This window comes from Artibeus jamaicensis, unplaced genomic scaffold, assembly GCF_021234435.1.
Source record: "Artibeus jamaicensis isolate MK-2021 breed Jamaican fruit bat unplaced genomic scaffold, CSHL_Jam_final contig_1526, whole genome shotgun sequence".
In the NCBI taxonomy this organism is placed as follows: Eukaryota; Metazoa; Chordata; class Mammalia; order Chiroptera; family Phyllostomidae; genus Artibeus; species Artibeus jamaicensis.
Window position 1 is genome coordinate 898,446 of NW_026521297.1, and position 22,955 is coordinate 921,400.

The 22,955-nt window shown below is 57.6% G+C and overlaps 2 protein-coding genes across 5 annotated transcripts in view; both read left to right on the forward strand.

Annotated features, from left to right (window-relative positions):
* The window catches only part of STRN4 (striatin 4), a 25,340-nt gene extending 15,924 nt beyond the window's left edge, over positions 1–9,416 (forward strand). For 2 of the 3 annotated variants that reach the window (XM_037155091.2, XM_037155094.2), the window contains 12 exons: positions 1,056–1,215; positions 1,797–1,910; positions 2,223–2,338; positions 3,723–3,898; positions 3,992–4,039; positions 4,402–4,523; positions 5,520–5,690; positions 5,824–5,964; positions 6,382–6,480; positions 6,657–6,743; positions 8,082–8,276; positions 8,490–9,416. In XM_037155091.2, coding sequence (XP_037010986.2) covers positions 1,056–1,215; positions 1,797–1,910; positions 2,223–2,338; positions 3,723–3,898; positions 3,992–4,039; positions 4,402–4,523; positions 5,520–5,690; positions 5,824–5,964; positions 6,382–6,480; positions 6,657–6,743; positions 8,082–8,251 — 1,404 coding nt within the window. In that variant the 3' untranslated portion in view covers positions 8,252–8,276; positions 8,490–9,416. The remainder of the gene's footprint in view (positions 1–1,055; positions 1,216–1,796; positions 1,911–2,222; positions 2,339–3,722; positions 3,899–3,991; positions 4,040–4,401; positions 4,524–5,519; positions 5,691–5,823; positions 5,965–6,381; positions 6,481–6,656; positions 6,744–8,081; positions 8,277–8,489) is intronic. The other variant, XM_037155093.2, reaches the window with a different exon arrangement.
* A 2,516-nt stretch (positions 9,417–11,932) lies between these two features.
* The window catches only part of PRKD2 (protein kinase D2), a 31,008-nt gene continuing 19,985 nt past the window's right edge, over positions 11,933–22,955 (forward strand). The window contains exons 1-4 of one of the 2 annotated variants that reach the window (XM_037155120.2): positions 11,933–12,050; positions 12,509–12,928; positions 14,913–15,051; positions 20,632–20,763. In XM_037155120.2, the coding sequence (XP_037011015.2) occupies positions 12,683–12,928; positions 14,913–15,051; positions 20,632–20,763 (517 nt within the window). In that variant the 5' untranslated portion in view covers positions 11,933–12,050; positions 12,509–12,682. Of the gene's footprint in view, positions 12,051–12,070; positions 12,226–12,508; positions 12,929–14,912; positions 15,052–20,631; positions 20,764–22,955 lie in introns of those variants that run through there. The other variant, XM_037155121.2, reaches the window with a different exon arrangement.

The following is a 22,955-nucleotide window of genomic DNA, read 5'->3' on the forward strand; positions in this document are numbered from 1 at the left end:
GCGTCTGGGGCTCCGAGTACACAGCCCTGGGTGGCACTTTGTGTGATGGGAGGGCAGAGGATGAATCGTGCGCAAGACGTCATCTCGAGAGGCTCAGTGTCACAGGTGTCCCCGAGGCGGCGACAAGCAGGTGCCCTGCAGCTCTTGCATGCGCACGTCTGGGTGGGGTCCAGGCTTGTAAATCGAGGAAAACCGATCATTTCGTTTCCTGCCCCTGGTTCAGACCAACTTTGGGGAGTCTGGGAAATGCAGCATGCGCTTATCCGGCATCCTGCTCTCGGGGTGGAGGGGCTGTGTTGTCTTCTGTCCTTCTGGAAGTAGCGAGTGCTGGTTATGTAAGAAAATAAACACTCAGCCCATCTAGAAAGTCCCCAGGAAGCCTTGGAGAAGCCCCGGGAAGCTCACAGCCCCGGCGGTGTTGGTGTGAAAGGCTCAGCCCTGCTGCCCGGGGCCAGGAGCTCGCTGTGCTCATCCGCACTTTCTCCGTGTGTGACAGTGACAGTCATCATAGCTCCCCAGGTCGTGGGTTGTGGAGTCACCGGTGTGAGTCTTATTCGGTGCACTGAGTGAGGCAGAGGTTGGCACTGCTTCTGGTGAGGGCTTGTCGTTAATACTCTCTTATTCATGGGCGTGTCCTCACTTACTTGGGCTCCTCCACACTCAGACACGAACACGTGGCCCCCGCCCCGAAGGGGGTTGTTGCACAGACTTCTCTTCATGAGAAACACTGTTGGGGGAGCAGGGATTAGGGGAGCAGGAAAAGCCTGAGCCCTGAGCAGGAAGCCGGAGGAGGGGTCACAGCTGGAGGTGGCCTAGGGAGGAGTCTGCCAAGCCAGGCTTGGGCAGCAGGCCGGCAGGGCTCTGGACGGGAGCAGCTGCTGAGGGCTCCCGGCAGGGGGAGCCCTGCCACCAATGTAGGGCTTGGTGGAAGGAGTCCCATGGGCTGGAGCCCCATGGTTCTGGACAGGGAACCCGGCTTCTCTGACTCTGGAGACGCGCGGGCTTGGGCTCTGGGCACGAGTTCCCTAACCTGTCTGGTGTCCTCCACGCCCCAGCTGCCAGCCAAGGCCCTGGTGCCCGAAATGGAGGACGAGGACGAAGAGGACGACTCAGAGGATGCCATCAACGAGTTCGATTTCCTGGGCTCAGGAGAGGATGGGGAGGGCTCTCCGGACCCTCGGCGATGTGCTGGGGAGGGGCCCCACCATGAGCTGGGTGAGTGGGGGGCTCCTGTCAGCCGTCCTTAGGGAGGGTGGTAGGGGCACACTCAGCCACCTGCAGCTGCATCCTGCCCCAGGGTCTCTGCCGGACGGACACACTTCCTGAGAGCAGGAGGCCTGTGCGGCGGCAGCCAGGCCCGCACCCCTTCCCTGGAAAATCCCCGTGGGGACGCAGGCAGGCCCGGCTCTTCCTGAAGCAGGGCCACCAGCCTTCTGTGCACGTGCGGCCAGTTCTTGGCAGGCCCCCGGGAGGAAACAGGATGGGGACCGGCGGGGGAGGGGTGGTCGGGGCAGTGCTGCGTCTCCCTCGGGTCCTGGGAGTCCGACTCCGAGCTGTGAGGCCCTCGGGGTCACGGAACGTGGCCAGAGACCGAGGCCCCGCCAGGTGGGCTGCTGAGGCTCCCAGCCCAATGACTGTCTTTCCATCCCCCTCGCCACCCTGAGCCTCAGTGCAGCCCGGGGCAGGGCTTCCCAACCTCCGCGCAGGAGTGGCTTCCGGTGGTGGGGAAGGAGTCACCTGTGCGTGGCTGGGTCGAACTGGGGGGGTAACTCCTGCCCATTGTCTCCTCCCTGCAGAGAGCCGGCGGGTCAAACTCCAGGGCATTTTGGCCGACCTGCGGGATGTGGATGGGCTGCCCCCCAAAGTGACCGGCCCGCCTCCTGGCACGCCCCAGCCCCGGCCACACGAAGGTAAGAGGCCCTCCCCCGGCACCCTTGGCAGAGGGAGGCTGTAGAGCTAAGCCTGGGGCTTCTGTGTCCTCAGGGTCTTGGCCCGGCCCCTAGCCTGCAGCCTCCCTGCCCCAAAAGGTCGTCTGTCTGTCTCTGTCTCCCCCTCTTTTTGTCTGTCCTGCCCTGTCCGTCTCTCCCTGTCTCTCTCTTTCCAGCTGTGATTCTTGATCTTGTCCTCTCTCTGTCTCTCACCCCTCATCTCTCTCTCTCTGCCTCTCTCTGCCTCTCGCTCTCTCCCGGCCCCTCTCTACCCCTCCCTCCCCCCCCCACCAGGTTCCTTTGGCTTCTCCTCAGACGTTTTCATCATGGACACTATCGGGGGCGGGGAGGTGAGCCTGGGGGACTTGGCAGATCTCACCGTCACCAATGACAACGACCTCAGCTGTGATGTAAGTTCTCAGGGGTCCGCCCCCCACGGCCCTCTCGGGGTATCCTGCGCTGCCTCAGCCGAGCACTGACTGCGCGCTCGCCGTGCTCAGCCTCTTACACGTGAGGACCATGCGAGCGTGTTCTGCAGCGCACGCTGTTTGAGGGGTGCCGACACAGACGGGCTGGGGCCTCGGTGGCCTTGTGCGTGGCAGAGCCCAGAAGACTCGAGCCTGTGTCTGGATCAGGGTGCTAGGCTCTTTGTCCAGGGGCCCCTCCCTCCCGGTGCAGCCACTTAGGCACACCCCAAGTCCAGGACGCACCACTGCTGGGGGCAGAGGGGGGCACCGTGGGCGGGCAGCAGTGCCGGTCAGACAGTCTGCAGAGAGTTGGCACCGAGCTGACCTTTGAAGAAGGGGAGGTGGTTACGAATCATCACAACCAAAGAGTCAGGCGGGTCTGGTGCACTTGCGGGCTGCAGTGAAGGGGAACCGTAGGGCCGGCACTCGCAGCCTGAGATCCATGGCCATCGGGGAACGCCGGAGTCAAGTGCATTTCCTTGTGCATGGAGCTTTCGGCAGGGCCTCAGGTGGTTGGTTCCCCATCCCAGTGCAGTCAGGGGCACTGCGGTGGGAAGCTGGGGAGCGGGTCTGAGTGTGACCCACCTGCCCCGGGACATGTGTGAGTGTGGGGGTCACCACACCAGGAAGATCATCTGGCCCTAAAGAATGTGCAGAAGGGGCAGCTGGGCCGGGGATCTGGGGGCGGGGCACTGAGGCTGGCCTGACAGTAGCTTCTTTCCCCAAGATTCCTCCTCAGAGAGCGGCACTGCCACCGCCCAGGGCATGCGCGGCGTCTCTGGGAGTTTGCTTCCCAGCCGCTTCCCGCCCTGTGTGCCGGCCCCTGTTTCCACACCCCAGCCCAGCCGCTCCCCCCTGGCTGTCTGCACCCGGGCCTCCTCGCAGGCCCTGCAGCCACCTTTGCTGCTTCTGCCTCGGGGACTCGGCACGTTCGTTTTCTTCCTCAGTCCCTTTTCCTTGTTTGGTGACGACCCTGCTTATTTTTGTCACTTGCTCAGGAAAGCCTGTTGCCCCCCACGGAGGCCGGCAGGCTGCTGGGTGCCCCCTCCCAGTGCATTTGTAGTTTACAACACTGCCCGTGCCGGGGCGGGGCGGCCTGGGCGTCTGCCTCAGCCCCCTGCGACCTGGGGAGGGCCTGCCGAGGGAGTGGGGGTGCTGCCAGGCCAGGAGGAGAAAGCGGGGAGCAGCTGGGTCTGGAGGCCAGTGCAGGGGGTGCTGTGTGCGGGTCTGGGCGGCAGAAGGACTAGTCATTGGAGTCCTGGATGTCACTGTGTGACTGCCCGGGTGGGAGAGGGGACACTGAGGCCTCTCCCCACCCCACCCCCAGCTGTCCGACAGCAAAGATGCCTTCAAGAAGACATGGAACCCCAAGTTCACCCTCCGTTCCCACTACGACGGCATCCGCTCCCTGGCTTTCCACCACAGCCAGTCGGCTTTACTTACCGCTTCCGAGGACGGCACGCTCAAGCTCTGGAACCTGCAGAAGGCCGTCACGGCCAAGAAGTGAGGGCACAGCCCGGGGTGGGGGCTGGGGGGTGGCATCTGGGCCCAGGGGACGGGGTGATGAGGGCTCTTGGTGACACCTGTCCCCCACAGGAATGCTGCACTGGACGTGGAGCCTATCCATGCCTTCCGGGCTCACAGGTAGGAAGGGGGTACCCCCAAAGGCGGCCGGCTCCTGGCCGCCTCGCTGCCACCGCAGGGGCCGGCGGGAAGCAGGGCGGCAGGGGTTTACATCCCCGGGCACCGTGCCCTCACTTCTGCTTGCAGGTGCTGCCAGTGCTCCAGTAGCTGGCACTTGGCACGGCCTCCGGAGGGGACGGGGGTGGGGGTGGGGGAGGCAGAGGACAGGCAGCTTGCGGGGGCATGGCAAGAGCCCCAGGGGCTGAATTCCTCCTGGCCACCCTTGGAAAAGGCTGGTAGAGAAAGAACTTTGAGGTCCCGGGAGAGGGACTAAGAGGGGTGAGCACTGAAGCTTTGTCCCCCTGCCCCTCTGTACCCTCCAGGGGCCCCGTGTTGGCGGTGGCCATGGGCAGCAACAGTGAGTACTGTTACAGCGGCGGGGCAGATGCCCGCATCCACAGCTGGAAGATTCCAGACCTCAACATGGACCCCTATGATGGATACGGTGAGACAGCTCCCTCGCCCACCTCCCTTCCCCCACACCGCAGGGGCGGGGGTGGGGGCGGATGACGGGGCACCCAGCCTGGTGAAGCGCAGGACGGTGTGACCCAGCGTGTGACTGCGGATGGACGAGGGGGCTGTGCTGGCCCAGAATCAGCTGGGGCCGAGGCCAGCCCATGTGTGGGCTTGGTGGCCCCTGACGCACTATGTACCCAGAGCTCTGCCTGCAGCTCTGTCATTCAGCCGGGGAGGGCCAGGGAGGAGGGAGGAGTCAGTTGGGCCAGCGTGCAGGGGTTTGCGTTTCATCCTGGGGCACCTCTGAAAGTTAAGTGGAGAAGGGGCCGCTGTCCGGTGCGGGCCCTGCTCTCCGGCACCACTGTCGGCCACGTCCTTGGCTCTGTGGGGCCTCCTGTCCTGGTGGAGTGTGGGGCTCCGTCTCCCTCAGGGAGTGTGCGCCCTCTTTCCAAGAGCACCTCGCCCTGTGAAAGGTCAGGGGTTAGGGCCAGCAGCGTGTGTGCTGAGCCAAACGGGCTGCCGCCCGCTGGGGCCTGACCAGAGCCTGTGTGGGACGCGAGTGACTGGGGAGGCAGCAGAGGGGATGAGCAAAGGGCTGGTGCGCGGGGCAGCAAAGCCTGCGAGGCCCAGGCTTCGAGCAGGGTCTCAGGCTGGAGTCGCTATTGTCCTTCTCCCCTGAACTCAGCTTTAAAAGGTACATGTGGAGTGTGCGTTTTGGGCCGGTCACTGTTGTGCACCCAGAGGCAGTAGAGACCAGGGACACCCCTGTTCTCCTGTAACCTCTGTGCTGGGCCGGCTGAGAGCCCCAAACCTCCCCAGGAGAGCCAGGGGTCGAGCGTGAGCAGTCACCAGGCCGAGTCGCCGTGGGGACAGGTCCGAGGGCATGACAGCTCTGGCCGACCGTGTGGCAGGGCTCGCGCTCTGGGCTGTCCACAACAGGGCTGGTGGCCCTGACTGGTCTGCCTCCTCCCTCCGGTGGCTGCAGACCCAAGCGTGCTAAGCCGGGTCCTGGAGGGCCACGGGGATGCCGTGTGGGGCCTGGCCTTCAGCCCGGCCTCCCAGCGCCTGGCCTCCTGCTCCGCCGACGGCACCATCCGGATCTGGGACCCCAGCAGCAACAGCCCGACCTGCCTCTGTACCTTCCCCACAGCCAGTGGTGAGCAGGGGGACGTGGGGACGGTGGGGGACCTGGCACCTCACTCGGGCTGTGCAGAGCTGGGATCCCCGAGGAGGTGGGTGACCCCTGCACCCGGCTGGTCTCTGAGGCGGCCTTCCCCACCCCCCGTCAGATCACAGGACCCCCACCTCAGTGGCCTTCGCCAGCACCGAGCCTGCCCACGTCGTGGCCTCCTTCCGCTCTGGAGACACCATCCTGTATGACCTGGAGGCTGGCACTGCCCTCCTCACGCTGGAGTCCCAGGGGAGCAGCGGTAAGAGGGCCCGGGCCTGGGGTCCAAGTGTCCCCAGGGCCCCAGTTCTCCCCGAGGCTCCGTCAGCCGCGGATGGCTGCCCACCCCCTCGGGGACTCTGAGAGGAGGCCCAGTCCCTGCGCTGAGGGACAGCCCGGGGCGTGGGCTGTGGGGAGGGCTGAGGAGGGAGCGTGTCAGGGCCTCGCCTGTCGGCCACGTGGTGGCACGGACAGGCCCTCCCAGCCTCCATCACCCCCCTCCCCCGAGACGGCCCAGGGCCCAGTGTGCAGCTGGCGCTGGCCTAGAGCAGCCTGCGGCTGGTGCCCCACCTGTTCGTCCGGGCGGGGACGGTGGTGTGGGGCAGGGCCCTCCTCTTGCTTTTGTCCTGGTCCCCTGATTTCCCCCGACGTCTCTTCCTCTCCCGGCCTTTCCTTCCAGGCCCGACCCAGATCAACCAGGTGGTGAGTCACCCAAACCAGCCCCTCACCATCACCGCCCATGACGACAGAGGCATCCGCTTCCTGGACAACCGGACAGGTGAGGCCCTGCCTTCCTAGCTCCCTGGCCCCTGCGCCTGTGGGAGGTGGGGGTCGACCAGGCCCGTTCACAGGAGCCCCCGTGTCCACGCCGGAGGCTGAGCGTCCCCTGCAGCCCGTTCACCTTCCCAGGCAAGGCGCAGAGCAGGACAGTCACCTGCCGCCCCTCTCCCACAGGGAAATGCGTGCACTCCATGGTTGCCCACCTGGACGCAGTCACCTGCCTGGCCGTGGACCCCAATGGCGTGTTTTTGATGTCGGGAAGTAAGTTGGGACCCTCATGGCTCCCGAGAAGCAAGGGCATGTGCCATCCCAGCAGGCCCGGGCCTCGTCCCTGAAGCAGTGCTTGGGACCGCGGAGGGCTGGGCAGGGGACCTCTCAGTGGCAGGAAGGAAGGTGGTCACAGTCGTGACAGCAAAGCACGGTGCACTGGGAGCCCACTGTGGGCAGCACCTGCCTACGTCACTCATTGAGTCTGACTAACCCCATGAGGCTGGTGCCCCCGTTCCCGGCCCCCGTCCCCGTTGTACAGGCGTGGAGACTTACGTAACTGCCACTGCAGGCATCAAAGCTCAGGCCATTGACTCAGGCCTCATGAGCTTCCTCAGTTGTCACCGCCCTGCTCTAGGTGGTGAGGGCACTGAGCCCCGACTGTGCAGCCAGGCCTCGAAGGGGTGGGGTGGGACTTGGGCCGGTGGAGAAGGGGCCGGAGCTCCCCCATGGGGTGATGGGCGTGTGCTGGTGGGCGCTGAGCCTGCTTTGGGGACGGCTGCCACTTGCTTGTGCCACTCACTGGTGCGGGGCGAGAGCGAGCGAGTGTGCAGAGGTGTGAGTGGTGCGGCGGGGTGGTGGGCAGCTGTGGCCCCACCCTGTCCTGCTCTCCGCCCAGGACCACAGGGGCTGTCGCTGAGCAGCTATGTGAGGGTGTGGTCCGTGAGAAGTGTAGCCCTGGTGGAGGGGATCCAGTATAGGCCCCGGTCCCCCAGAAAGGGACAAAGAACGGGCCTCCCTACAGCTGACATGATCCTTCGAAGGTCGTGACTGGACCTCCCCGACTGGAGGGAGACAGCCACCAGTCAGGCTGTCTCCCTCCAGTGGCTCCTGGCCCCCAAGGCCCCGCCCATTCCACTCCCAGCTCTCTGACCTCCTCCTCCTCCCACCCTCCCCTGCGCCTCTGCTCAGGCCAGTGCAGCACTCCGCCTCCTGTCCGTCTTCAGGGCCTTCCCCTGGCTGTCTCCACTGCCCAGAAGAACCCACTCCCGGCTTCCCCCCTTGGCCATTCTGTCCTCACGCTTACCAAGGAGTGTGACCACCCGGCACAGTTCACCGTTTCCTTGTTTACTGCCTCCCACACCAGGGTGTCAACACCACAGGGCCAGGGGGGGTTGGCCTGTCTGGTGCGCTGTGCCCCGGGGCCCAGCACAGAGCCCTTGTCTAGTAAATACCTGGTGCCGAGATGGATGGGTGACAGGCAGGGGTCAGGAGGTGCTGGGGCAGAAGTTGGTGGGAGGGGGACCCCGAGGCCTTGGAGAGGCCGGCTGAGGGGCCGGGGTGGGCCAAGGGGCGCTGCCAGGTGCCACAGGCCGCTCTGCTCCCTCACAGGTCACGACTGCTCCCTGCGTCTGTGGAGCCTGGACAACAAAACGTGCGTGCAGGAGATCACGGCCCACCGCAAGAAGCACGAGGAGGCCATCCATGCCGTCGCCTGCCACCCCAGCAAGGCCCTCATCGCCAGTGCGGGCGCCGACGCCCTGGCCAAGGTCTTTGTATGATGCCCACCTGGCAGGTGGGAGTGAGGTGAGGAGCTGGGCTGAGAGGGCGGCCTGGCCCGGGGGGCGGAAACCCCCTGCGTCCTCACCGCGTGTTTGAAGGGGCCTCAAACACAGCCCCTCGCTTGTGTAGTCCTTGGGCATTCAGAGGAGGGGCTGAGGCCTAGAGTGACCCACAGCTGCCTTACCACTTGTCCCTGGAGGTCGTGGTTCAGTCCCCCCTTTCTTCTGTCTTCCACAGGTGACTCAGCCTCAGTCTGGAGGCCTGGAGGCCCGGCCTCGTCCCGCCTGCCTCAAGCCTGGTGGTGCTAAAGGCCCTTTTCCCAGGTGGCTGTCCCCCAGCACCCAGCCTGGGGGGTTGCCTCTTGAGGAATCACCCTCTAAGATGGTCTCTGGGAGTTCCGTCTCTGCTCCACACCCACTCCTGGCTTCCTGGCTGCCTTCGGGCGGGGGTGGGGTGAGGGGTGTGGCAGCGCAGCCAGGGTCGGTGTCCTTGGGAATCAGCTTTTCCAAGACTCCAGAAGGTGCCAGGCTCTGTCTTTGAACCCCCATCCTTCCGCTCCATCCTCCCGTACTGGGTGGGAGCTGTGCTGGGAGGAGCCCCAGGCGCCCCTGCGGTGGGTCGGAGGGCAGCCACCACGGAGCCAGCCAGACCCACCCACCCCAGGAGCACACCCAGGCCACTGCCCTGCCCTCCAGTTCCCTCAACTCAGCTTTCCAGACACTACCCAGCGCCCTCAAGGCCGGTAACTGCCTGGGGTGCAGGCGAGGCCCTCTGGGGAGGTGCCCGCCCCTACCTCCCCAATACTCCTACAAGGGCAGCCCCCTGCCCCCCACGGGCCACCCATGGGGAGAGATGGCCTGTTCTTGCCCCTCTCCCTGGGGCATGGAGGGTGGAGTGGGGTCCCCAAGGTCCTCCATAACACCCTGTATATCTGTATAAATAAGTGGGATTTTAATGAACCCCCCTCCCGCCCCCATGTCATTATCACCGTGTGATAGTCTGTCCCCTCTCCTGGCCCTCTGCTCTCTCCCTCTATTTATTTCACTCTTTGTTTGGGTCCCCCATGAGCCCTTGGGCCCCTTCCAGGTCCCTGTTTATGAGCCCTGTCCCCTCTGTCCTGGACTTGTATGTGAAACTTGCCTCAAGTAAACCCTTTGGAGTAAATGGGTCGTGGTGCTGTCTGGGGACCGGGGACTTTGGGGGCAGAGTAACTGGCTCTGTCGGGTGGGTGGAGCTTGGAGAGAGGGCATATGCCAATGGGTTGGGGTTTTGTGGTAGGGCGGGGAGCACAGAGCGGGGCCCAGAGCCTGGGTGCAGTGTGGGCGGAGGGACGGAAGTCGGGGTACAGGACCGAATCTCCCCATGCCCCTCCTTTCTGTCCCCGAGCGCTGCCTCCCCAGGGGCCGCAACAGCAGCAGCCTCAGAGTCCCACAAGCAGCTGGTCCAGTGTTTCAGTGTAGCTCGGAACTCAGCACCTCACCCCGCCTGCTTCCCTGTGTGTGGGCTGACCCCCTCCTTGCCTTAACCCCCGCCTGCGTGGACAGGGAGCAGGAAGGGAGAGCCTAGGAGCTGCCCACACAGAACACCTCCGCCTGCTGGGAGGTGTGGGGTCTGGATGAATCCCTCCGAGGTGGTCCAGGCACAGCATTCACCTGTACACGTGGCAGGAGCCAGACCCCTGTTAGCATGTGCCATTTCACTGGGCCTGCAAAACCTCCGAAAGTGGGGGGCACTGTGCATGCCTTAGACCAGAGTGGGGGCAGGGTCCTCAAAAAGTTCACAAGGCCTCCAACAGGTCATCAGAATTTGTATTCCGTCCCTTGTCACTCTGCTTGCTCAGCCCACTGCCTACCAGCAAAATGTCCTTGGGCAAGTCCCAGCACCTCCTAGGTTGTCGAGGGCTGCATTCAGGTGCCCAGAATAGGGATTATAGCCCCCAGAACACTTGATGAAGTCCTACAAACCGCATGCTGGGGAAGTATTAGCATGACAAGTTAGAAGGGTGCAGGTGGGCAGCCGGCCGACAGGTCTGTGGGCTCCATGTGGCCTCCCCCTCATCCCTCTGGGCTCACAACATCTTCCCCAGGTGGTGGTGTGGGTTTTCGCTCCAGCCCCAGACTTCCTTCCCCAGCCCCAGCCAGCCTCCGGATGTGGTGACAGAATCGCTACTGCACCTACCTCCGCTCCCCCAACAGCCCTAGGAAGGGGGGCTTCTCCCAGGGCCCCCACCCCCAGGCAGTCCTGCAGGTCTGGAATGTGTGCAGGCAGATGGCCCGTCTCTCCAAATGGCCTCGGAGCTCAAACCGGGATGAATGGGGTAGGGTGATCGGTAGCAACTGGCTTGATGTTGGACAAGTCATTTTGCCTCTGAGGGTTTAGCTTCCTGTATGTAAATTACATGGTAGCCACTCATTATTATCTGGGGAGGAGAAATCTAAATTGAAATCAAGTCTAAATTGTTTCCCTTTTAAAAATAATTTATTTTTAGACAGAGGGGAAGGGAGGGAGAAAGGAGAGAAACAGCAATGTGTGGTTGCCTCTCGCATGTCCCCTGTTAGGGACCTGGCCCACAACCCAGGCATGTGCCCTGACTGGGAATTGAACTGACAACCCTTTGGTTCTCAGGCAGGCACTCAATCCCCTGAGCCACACCAGCCACAGCTGAACTGCTTCCGAAGGAGCTAAAAGGTGTTTTATGACAGGCCAGGCACACGGCAGATTGTCAGCTGATGCTCGTTGGACGACTGAACACGCCCACCTGAGTGGTTAGGATACCCACCCCTGTACCCCTGCAATGGCAGTGATAGCCACCATTTACCGAACTGTGTTCCAGGCCCCACTACATAATCTCAATCTCCGCCAAGACCCTCTGGGGTCAAATCTTATGAACAGACGGAGAAACTGAGTCTCAGAGAAGGGAAGTCACCTACCCAACGTCACACAGATCAATGCTTTTCCGTCTGTGAGACGGTGTGCGTGTGTGATCCTCCCTGGTCGCTATGGCCCTTCCGGGTACCCCAGGCCTCCGGTCCTTCACCTTCCAGAGGGCTGGGGTGGAGTGGGGAGTTGATGGAAGGAAACGACAGCTCCACCCGCCCTCGGCCTGACTCTCCTGCAGAGGTAGCCCGGGTCTGGTTCGCGCCGTGCGCTTTGCCCGAGGTTGCTTGGAAACAGACCTGAGGCCACGACCTCTGCCCATCTGGAGGTCTGTCTTCCCACCTGTTTAACTATCGGGCTAGGGGGTACTCTGAAACACCCCTTGACTAGGGCTGAGAGGCGGAAGGGGCAGAGCAGACGGTCAGGGAGGGGGGAGGCGGAGCCCAGACAGCCGGCCGGACCTGACACCCCGTTTCCCACCCTTTCCCCTGCGGTGGGCGCCGGATGCAAGCAAGACGTCCCCCTTCCTTCCTTAAAGGGCCAGGAGCCGCCTCCGCGCCCTCCCCGGCAACGTGGGGTAGCGAAGAGGCTGGCTCGCCCCTCCCTCTCCAGCTCAGGGAAAAATTAACTTCGCCGACCCCGTTGTGTTGGGAGGAGGGAGCGGTGCCATCTTCCGGCCTCTTATCTCCCACCGGGGCTCCCAGACCCCAGACTCTGAGGTCCTGGGCCCGCCCTCCCCTTCCGCCCCCTCGGCACACCCCGCCCTCTCTCTGACGTCACCTAAGTCGGCGCCGATTGGCTTACTAAGCCGTCGCTCCGGACACTTCCTTCTGGGCCGCAGCAGCCGAGTTAAACTTTGGCGAAGGAAAAAGAGCCACCGGCGCCGGGCGACCCTCCCTTGCCCCACCTCCACCGCGGCCGGTAACGCCCCCTTCCCCGCTAGGCCCCCCGACTGAACTTTTTTCCAGCTTCCGAGATCCGTGAGATTCCTTCCTTAGCACCCCGGCCCTCGGGGTCCCTCTGCACATCCCCGGGCCCTTCGGAACTCTGGGATCCACTCGATCCCCGACTGAGACCCTTGCCCTTCATCCCCAAGGTCTGGTGAATCTCTCGGCCCCCTTTATTAGATCCTTTTTTAAGAGCCACTGGATTCTGGGGTCCCCCTCTCCTTTTTCAGTTCTTTCTCTTTCCAAGGAGCCTTTGTATCCTGGGGCTCTGCTGATCCCTGCGACCCCGACCTACAAGGTTTTCTTCTTTGATTTCCTGAAATCTCTCAATCGCTCGATGGATCCCTAAAGCATTTTTTTTTTTCTGATCGTCTGTGATCGTCTGATTCCCGGGCGACTGATCCAGTTGATTTCTTTTCTCTAATTTCCCAGGGTCACGCCATCCTCGAGTCCCCTCAACCTGCCAGATTTCTCTTCTCGGATCCCGGGATCCTGCGCTCCCACGACCAGTGTACAAGAACCCTTGGATACAGTGATCCGGCTTTTCCCAACCTCCTCCAGCCCGGTCCCGGGTGGGCGCGGGGCGGCCGGTCCCGGGCCTCCCCCATGGCTGCCGCCCCCTCCCATCCTGCCGGGCTCCCAGGCTCTCCCGGGCCGGGGTCTCCTCCGCCCCCCTGTGGCTTAGACCTGCAGTCGCCACCACCGCTGCTGCCCCAAGTTACAGTCCCGGCGCCGGGCCCTGGGGTCTCCTTCCACATCCAGATCGGGCTGACCCGCGAGTTCGTGCTGTTGCCCGCTGCCTCGGAGCTGGCCCACGTGAAGCAGCTGGCTTGTTCCATCGTGGACCAGAAGGTAAGGGCGCGGGCTTTCCCCAATCCAGCTTGGGTCCAGTGGAGGGGGGTTCCTGACAGAGGTGACTGGGAGCCTAGTGTATGGGAGGGGGAGGAAGGGAGTCCAAGCTTTGGGAGACCAAGGGATGGGGGGATAGGGCTCTGGTTCCCAGTTGCCTCCTTACCCAACTACCCGTCTGAGGGAGACCTGGGCAGGGGTGCGGTGCCCCAGAGGCCTCCCCAAATTGCGAGTCCCTGCATGTTGTTTTCTGCAGCCGGCAGGGAGGAAGGGAGGGGCCCACCAGGTGTAGAAGAAGGGAGGAGGAAGGGGCAGGTGCCGAGAGCAGATGGGGTGGGGGAACACCTCCCAGCTCAGGCCCATCCCTGACCTCCCATTTGGTGGAAACAGTAGAAATTGAAGCCGCGGCGATCGGGTGACAGGTGTAGGTGTGTGTGCTTGCGTTGGCTGCCAGGGGCAAGCGAGGTCTCAGAGCCCATTCTTTGCCCTCCCCCTGGCCTGAGATGTGTGTGGAGAGGCAGGCACCTCTCCCCAAAGTTCAGAGGCTCTGGAGACTTTGTCCATCCACCCCACTTCCCCATCACCCCTGGCTCTGACTGATGCTGGCCTATTAAAACCCGCCTTCCCTAACCCCATCCTGCTTCTGGCTTCCAACACCAGAGTCATCAGGGTGGGGGCCCGGGGGTCAGAACTCCTCTGATATCGAGTGTTGGAACATTAGAATCCTCAGTTGTTGAAATACAAAGACATTAAAATGTTGGAATATTAGATTCCTGGGTCCTTGGAATCCTTTAATGCTAAGATAGTCAAATATTACTATATTAGAATCCTCTTTTGCCGTGTGCCTAGCACAGCAGATGCCTAGAACCTTAAAACACGGGCTGTCGCTAATCTAGATTGTTGAGAATCTTAAAATGAATGAGAATATGCTGAACTCTAGAATGTCTGATCCTATAATGTAAGCAAGTTGAAATCCTCAAATCTCCAGATTTCAGGATCTTCTCAGATTCCTGGAAATGAGCTCTTTGGGCTTCTGAGAAACATCCAGAACTGGGCTAACTCCCCCATTTTACAGATAGGACCTTAGGGAAAGACCTCCCGGGCCACCAGGGCCCGGGTGGTCCAGGTCACCTGTGGACCCTCTCCCAGTGGGCAGAAACAGGGCTTCCTCCGACGCACCCCTGGCCCCCAAACTAGCAGGCCTGGTTCACACACCCAAATGAGCCTGCTCCTTGGGAAAACCGGTTGTGGGGAGGGCAGATGGTCCCCTGGGTGAAATTCTTTGTTCAATGCTCAAGTCTTCAGCCTGCATCCTCAGGCCTCACCCCGGTTTTATTTTCTGCCTCTCCATCCAGGTGTGGTAGGGCCTCTTCTTTCCTTTCAGCGGCCCCACCTGGGCTGTTTCACTTTCTGTTCTACGGGGTTTCATTTCCTGTCCCCACCCTCCCAAGCTGGGGACCTGGACACCTGGGTTCTTTGGGTGTTGCATGAGGGGCATCTTGCACCTTCAGCTCCCTTAAGCTCTAGCCTTTGCAGAGCCCTGACTCCCCTCCCCCACTGAGAGTCTTAAAGTCCCTCTTTTCTGCTCGCCCTGCCCCAGCGCTGGGCCTGGAGCCAGGTAACTGGGACAATAGATCCAGGAAGGAAGCTGGAGGGGGGTGGGCATAAGGAAAAGAGTGCTCACTCGGACCCCCACCCTCCCGCCCCTCCCAAGCCATCTCCGGGAAATTCTAGGTGCCCAGGCTCCCAGAGCCACTTTCCCTCCTGCCCCATTGCGCCAATCCTGCCACCGAACTCTGACCTGAGCTCTCTCCCAACACACCTGGGGCCCTAGCGTCCTGCCCAGCTCAAGCTGGGCCTGAAAGCGAGGCGGCAGGAAGCGAGGAGCTGCGGGGTCTCTGAGCTTCCGGGGGAAACAGGCGTCCCTGCCCTGGAAGGGTTCCAGACCGCTGCTTTTCCGTCACCACCTCCTTCTCCCTCCCCTCAGTTCCCCGAGTGTGGCTTCTACGGCCTTTACGACAAGATCCTGCTCTTCAAACATGACCCCACGTCTGCTAACCTCCTCCAGCTGGTGCGTTCAGCCGGAGACATCCAGGAAGGCGACCTGGTGGAGGTGGTGCTGTCGGGTGAGAGGCCTGGCCCGCCTAGGGGCGGAGCCCCGCGCGGGGGCGGGGCACCTGAAGGAGGGGAAGGGGAGGTGGGTCCAGAAACTTGCTTTTTCAAGTTAGGAGCCAGTGGTTCTAAGCTTTGGCTGCGGATTAGAATCACCTGGGGAGCTTTTACAAACGACTGCTCCGCTTCCCCGGAATGGATACACACTGTGGCACTGGAACGTGAGCCGTGCACTGCAACACCCAGGAACTTCCCAAACCTACTAGTGCTGAGAGGCGGAAGCCAGATATCAGACTACATTCTGTATAATTCCATTTATGAAGCACAAAGATGGATACAGTTACTCCATGGTGTTAGAATCCAGGAGAGTGGGTGCCTTTGGGGAAGACAGAGTGGCGTGGGGGACACCAGGAAGCTTTCTGGGGGCTGCTTTAAACCTGCATTGTCCCATCAGGCTGCTGGTGGCGCGGTGTGTACGGTTTGGTACTTCTAGCGTCCTTTTTGAGCAGTACGTTAGACTTAGATATGAAGTTTAAATTGTTTCGAGGCCCACGCCTCCGTCCCACTGAAATGCCGAATGAAATCTGACTCTGCAAGATGAACTACACCCAGCACCTGTATTTTCAGCCAGGCTCTGGCCCACCCACTGGCCGTTCCCACTTTACAGATGGGCAGGCTCGCAGCACCTTGCTCAGTCTATGGCCCTTGGTTCCTACAGGAGCGAGGGTGGCAGTTAACTGCCTCATCCATGGCTGTATTTCCTGCCCCCTCCCCACAACCAGCCCTTGCAGACTGCGGCACCCAGTTACATTTGTTGAGTGGATGGATGACAATTAGAAGTTTCTATTTAATTCCCTTGTGACCTTATTCGGGGTTTCAATACCCTCACGCAGTCTGGCGACTCTTAGATTTTTGTCTTCACCCTGGTCTCTCCCCTGAAACCAGGTTTTCTTGTTCACGTAGCCGTCTCCCTGACCCCCCCCCCTTTATTTTTAATCCTCACCCAAGGACATTTTTTTCATTGCTTTTAGAGAGAGAGGTAGGGAGAGAGAGAAACATCGATGTGAGGGAGAAGCATCAATTGGTTACCTCCTTGAGTGCCTGGACTAGGGATCGAACTGTCCACCAAGGCACATATCCAGACCAGGAATCAAACCTGCAACTTTTTGGTTACGGGACGATGCTCCAACCAGCTGAGCCATCCAGCCAGGGCTCCCTGACACTTTTGCTTGGCATGTCCAGGCATCTCAGATTCGGAATGTCCAAGACAGAAATTTTATTTTCCTCCTCTATAAATCTGCTCTTCGGCATCTGGGGCAAAGGTACCACCCTCAACTCAGATGCTCATGCCCCAAACCTCGGGGCAGCCCTTACTGCTTCTTTGCTTCCCTCCCCTTCACTTCCTCTGCCATCCAACCCAGTGGTCTCTGCTGGTCCAAGCTGCCATCACCTCCCGTCTAGATATTCCAGGAGCACCTAAGTCAGATCATGCAGCTCCGTGATGCTCAGAATCCTCCCGCGGCTCCCCATGGCCCTTGGTATCAAATGCAAATTCTTCGATGTGGCCTCAAGTCTGCCCATGATCCGGCCCCTGCCAGTTCCCTGAATGCATCTCTTCACGCTGTGTACCTTATTTTGTTCCAGCCACGCTTGCCTGCCCTCTGTCCCTTGGACAGACCAAGACCGCTCCTGCGTCAGGGCCTTTGCACTTGCTGTTCTTGATGTCTGGAAGGCATCCCGTCGTATCCCATCGTCTCACAGCTCGCTCCTTCTCATTATTTGGAGCTCAGCTTAAATGCCGTTTCCTCCATTGTCTGAAATGTCCCTGTTTATTTAGGTGTTTATGTTTTGTGTCCATCTCCCCAAAAGGATGGCAGTTTCCTAGTAGTGGAGGGGGTACATCTGTCTCGTTAAGAGCTTTATCTTGAGTGTGTAAATAGTGCTTGGCTCACAGAAGAGAGTCCCCTTTTTGTTGCATAATACCAAGAAAATGAGCTCAATACTAGACTGAAACTTGGGTGAGAGGGGAGAGGAATGAGACTCAGTCCAGTAATGAAACTTCTAAAATAATAACTAACATTTACTGAGCACTTTTTATGTGCCAGGCACTGTTTTAAGAGCTTTGCATATATTCATTTAATCCTTAAGGAACCTATAAAGAACTCTGGCGTGGCTCAGTGGATTGAGCACATGCCTGCAAACCAAAGGGTCTTGTGTTTGATTCCCTGTCAGGGCTCATGCCTGGGTTGTGAGTCATGTGCCCAGTAGGGGGCGCCTGAGAGGCAACCACATATTAATGTTTCTCTCCCTCTCTTTCTCTTTCCCTTCCCCTCAATAAATAAATAAATAAGTAAAATCCAAAAAAAAAACCCCAAACCCCAAAGAACCTATAAAGAGATACTATAATTTTTTTGAGATTTTATTTATTTATTTTTAGAGAGAGGGGAAGGGAGGGAGCAAGAGATTCTAACATGTTCTTTTCTAGACACCTGTATGGCTCATACCCTACCTCCTTCAGGCCTTTGCCTTAACGTCCCCTCAAGGAGGCCTTCCCTGGCCACCTGTGTCAAATTGGACCTCCCGAACATTCCCAATCTCCCTTCCTTGTTTAATTTTGTTCTCCTAAGCACTTATGGACTTCTAAACACTTGCACATTTTATTACTTAAACATTTCCGAGGCAGGAAGTACAGTGTTAAAAGCATGACCTCTAGAGCCACACTGGCTTGTGTTTGAGCATCAGTTCTGTGACTGGCTGGCTGTGTGACCCTGGACAAGTTGCTTCACCTGTCTGTGCACCAATCTCCTCCTATAGAAAACGGGGACTATAACAATATGTACCTGACCGAGGGCTGAATGTGTTAGTTTTTGAAAAATATTTTTTTCTCGATTATGCTATTACAGTTGTTTCAACTTTTCCCCTTTGCACCCCCCACCTGGTACCCCACTTCCCTTCAGCAATCCCACCCCGTAGTTCATGTCCATGGGTTGTACATATAAGTTCTTTGGTTTATTCATTTCCTAGTCTGTTCTTGATAGCCCCGTGTTTATTTTGTACCTACCCATTATGCTTCTTTTTTAAAAAAAATATTTTATTTATTTATTTATCTTTAGAGGGGAAGGAGAGAGGGAGAGAAACATCAACGTATGGTTGCCTTTTGTGCATCCCCTGCTGGGAACTGGCCTGCAGGGAACCGGTCTGCAAACCAGGCATGTGCCCTGACTGGGAATTGAACCACTATCTTCTGGTTCGCAGGCCTGCGCTCAATCCACTGAGCTACACCAGCCAGGGCCCCATTATGCTTCTTAATCCCTGCGCCTTTTACCCCATTCTCCCTCTGCCCCCTCCCAGATAATAACCCTCCAAATAATCTTCATATCTATGATTCTGTTCCTGTTCTGGTTGTTTGCTTAGTTTTGTTTTTTTTTAAGATTCAGTTGTTGATAGTTGTGAATTTATTGCCCCTTTAATGTTCATAGTTTTGATCTTTTTTAAATAAGTCTTTAAAATTTCATATAATGAGCCCTGGCCGGCGTAGTTCAGTGGATTGAGCGCAGGCCTGCAAACCAAACAACCGTGGTTCAATTCCCAGTCAGGGCACATGCCTGCACTGCAGACCAGTTCCCAGCAAGGAATGCATGAGAGGCAACCATATATTGGTATTTCTCTCCCTCTCTCCTTCCCTCTAAAGATAAATAAGTAAAATCTTTTTAAAAAATTTATAAAATGAGGGCTTGGTGATGATGAACTTTTTAGCATTACCTTGTTTGGGAAGCATTTTATCTGTGCTTCCATTCTAAATGATAGCTTTGCTGGATAGAGTAACCTTGGATGTAGGGCCTTGCTTTTCATCACTTTGAATACTTCTTGCCAGTCTCTTCTAGCCTGCAAAGTTTTTGTGGGTTTTTTTTTTTTGAGAAATCAGCTGATAGTCTTATAGGAACTCCTTTGTAAGTAACTCTCTGCTTTTCTCTTAAGATTCTCTATCTTTAACCTTTGGCATTTTAGTTATGATGTGTCTTGGTGTGGTCCTCTTTGGGTCCAACTTGTTTGGGACTCTGTGCTTCCTGGACTTGTATGTCTATTTCCTTCACCAGATCAGAGACATTTTCTTTCATTTTTATTTTTCAAATAAGTTTTCAATTTCTTGCTCTTCCTCTTCTCCATGTCACACCCCTATGATTCAGATGTTGGTACATTTAAAGTTGTCCCAGAGGTTCCTAAGCCTCTCCTCATTTTAAAAAATTTTTTTTCTTCCTGCTCTCCTGATTAAATGCTTTTTCCTTCCTTGTGTGCCAAATCGTTGATTTGATTCTCGACTTCATCCTCTCCTGCTTGTTGGTTCCTGGTAGATTTTTACTGCCAGAAGTTACAGGGATTTATCTTCCTGGCACTGTGTGGTCTGACCTGGGGCCACCTGTCCCCAAGGTATCCCTCCTGAATTTTTCCGTCACATGTGAGTGTGGGACCACCAGTTCTACTGCGTCTCCACCCAGTCTCTGCCACTCTGCCCCTCCTACCCATCCGGATGGATGTGGCTTCTTTAAATCCTTGGTTGTGGGACTTCCATACAGCTTGATTTTCTGACCATTCTGGTTGTTACTTGTTTTGAGATTTAGTTGTATTTCTCTTTGTGGTTGCCTGAGCAGCATGTCTACCTACGCCTCCATCTTGACCAGAAGTCTAAATCCATTAATTTTTAAAGGTACTTAGAGCAGTGCCTGGCACAGAGTAACTGCTAGACTGGTGATTGTTAAATGAGAATATTTATCTTACTTTCTTTATCTGCCTCCCCTCACTAGAGGGGAGGCAGGGATTTTGTTTGTTTTGTTTTATTCTATGTGCTGTTCCTCCCACTTAGAACTATGTTCAATATATCTTTATTGGATTTCCATTTTAAAGATGAAAAAACTGACGTAGATCAATCTACCCTAGATCAAGTAGATTAGAAACTCTTAGGGTGCGACACAGCATCTCTATTTTTTCTTTTAAAAATTATAATTGTGCCCTGGCTGGTGTGGCTCAGTGGATTGAGCACCAGACTGCAAACTGGAAGGCTGCAAGTTCAATTCCAGGGCACATGCCTGGGGTGTGGGCCAGGTCCCCAGTTGTGGGTGTGTGAGAGGCAACCAATGGGTGTTTCTCTCGGACACGTTTCTCTCCCTTTCTTTCTCCCTCCCTTCCCCTCTCTTTAAAGATGAATAAATAAAATCTTGAAAAATAGTTAATGGTGAAATATACATAAAATAAAATGCACCATCATAATCACTTTAAGTTAACTGTTCAGTAGTGTTAATTACATTTGCGTTGTTGTGCAACCAATCCCCAGAACTGTTTTCATCTTGCAGAACTGGAACGCTATACCCATTCAACAATTCCCCCCTCCCCCTCCTCCCAGTCCCTGGCATAAGTACATAGGTGTTTTGCCCAGTGGCGGAGCTGGGACTTGAATCCAGGTAGAATGTAATATGTGAGTAAATGAATGAAGTGAAACCTTGCAACTGGGAGGATTGTAAGAAACCCGGGAACGAGGGGTCTTGGAATGGCCTCCGTTGGCCCCAGCTCAATCATCCGCCTCTCCCTGCTGCCTGCAGCTTCCGCCACCTTCGAGGACTTCCAGATCCGCCCGCACGCACTCACGGTGCATTCCTACCGAGCGCCTGCCTTCTGCGACCACTGCGGGGAGATGCTCTTCGGTCTGGTGCGCCAGGGCCTCAAGTGTGATGGTGAGAGGTGAAGGGCTGGAGGTGGGGCCATGGGTGGAGCTCAAGGGCCAGGGGGCGGAGTCTAGGAGGTGGGGCTTGGATGGAGAGGTGAGGACCCAGAGGCAGAGCTGGAGGCGGGGGAGCTGGAGGTGAGGCCAGGAGGCGGGGCTTGTGTTGGGGGTGGGGCTCAGCTCCGGGGGTGGAGCCTGGGAGTGGAGCTCTGTGGTAGAGGTAAGGGGCAGAGCTTGGGGGAAGAAAAGGAGTGCTCACTGGGAAGAGGGATCAACCAGAAAACAGCCAGTAGCGGGTATATATTAAGGGATTTTTAGAAGGCACTGGATAAAACAGGATTATGGGGCCTGGCTAACCAGCTCCTAATCCATGGGGCAGCTGGTCAGCAAGGGCAGGCTGGAACTCTCAGGCAGGAGCTGGTGCGGCTCTCCACAGACAGAACTTCTTCATCTGGGTAGTCTCAGCTCTGCTTTTTAGACCTTTCAACGGATGGAGACAGGCCCACCCAGATTTCTAGGGTAATCTTTCTCATTTAAAGTCAGCTGGTTGTGGCCTTGAATCACATCTAGCAAATACACCTGGGGCAACACCTGGATTAGTGTTCAAATACCTGGGGATGCCACCCTGGCTGAGCTGACATAGAGAGCTGACCACCAGAGTCCACCCCTTGTCATCTTGGCACCTTAGCCTGCTCAGGCGGCCGTAACGAAATACCTCGGGCTGGGTGGCTAAAACAACAGACATTTATTCCGCACAGTTCCTGAGGCTGGACAGTTTCAGGTCAAGGTTCCGACAGGGTTTGGATCCTGGGGAGGATCCTCTTCCTAGCCTGCAGATGAACGCCATGTCACGTGTGCTCACATAGTGAGTGAAGACCGCGACTTTCTCTTTAAGAACCCCAGGTTCCTTGGATCAGGGCCCCACCCTGATGACCTCATTTACCTCCTTAAAGGCACAGTGTCCAAATATACAGCAGGTTAGGGCTTCAACATATACATTTGCGGGGAGGAATATAAAGGAACACATTGTGTGCTTTAGCCAAGGTGTCTCAAGGTGAAGCCCAAGCATCAGGATCAGCAGGTCCCTTCTATCTCTGATGTTCCTGAATGAGATGCTGCCTCCCTGTTGCTGAAGCCAACAACGCCCGCCTTGGCTGTGCTCCGCACACAGAAGGGGCCCGTGTCTTCTGCAGTGACAGCCTGCACCTCCCTTGTTCAGTGTGCTGGCTCATGGTGGTCGCCCTCATATGGAAATCCAGAGTCTTTGATAACTTGTGTCCCAGATGACCTACCTCATCGATTGCGGTCGTTACCACGTAGCCCTAAATATATTGCGGCATTAGTTAAGGATTCGGGATAATAGCCGTATCAGGCCTGTGGAAAACTGATTCGGTGCACTGAAAGCTGCCATCGATATTGTCGTCATGCACACATCATATCCAGCTCCCTGTTTTTGAATCCTCACCCGAGGATATGTTTATTGATCTCAGACAGAGAGAGATAGGGAGAGAAAAAGAGAAACACCGATCAGTTGCATGCCACATGCACCCCTGCTGGGGATCAAACCTGCAACCTAGGCATGTGCCCTGACCGAGAATCAAACCCACAATGTTTTGGTGTACCGGACGACACTCTAACTGAGCCACTGGGGCAGGGCCACATCCAACTCTTCATGTCCCAGCATATGTAACCTTCGTCATGGTGCAACCCTGGTATCATCAGATTCTAATGGGCGGTGTTAGCATGGACTTCCTTGGCTCCACTTCACAGGTGGAGTCCAAGTTCATATCTTTCAAAAGAAGCCCAAATGACTGTACTTAATGCCACTGACACCTTCCTGTGGGGGTGTGACCCTATTATGGTATTCACCCTGGGAATCACAGGGGAGATTCTGAGATTCCATGAAGTGCATGAAAGGCCAAGACTGGACGTGGTTCCCATAGGCCAAAGTCATGGCCGTTTGCTGTCCTGAAGCTCTCTTGTGTCACCGACAGTGTTGGTGTGCCTCTGTGGTGTGACATCGCACACCCGAGACAGTGGCTGTGATGGAGCATGACTGAGCTGCAAAGTCTAACAGGCTGCCCGGCAGAAGACGGGCCTCCCGAAGCATTCTGAAAGAAACTTCCGGTGGCTGGAGGAACATCCTGCAGAGCAGTCAGCAATCCTGGGACCGTGTCCGAAGCATCCGAGACGGATTGGAGC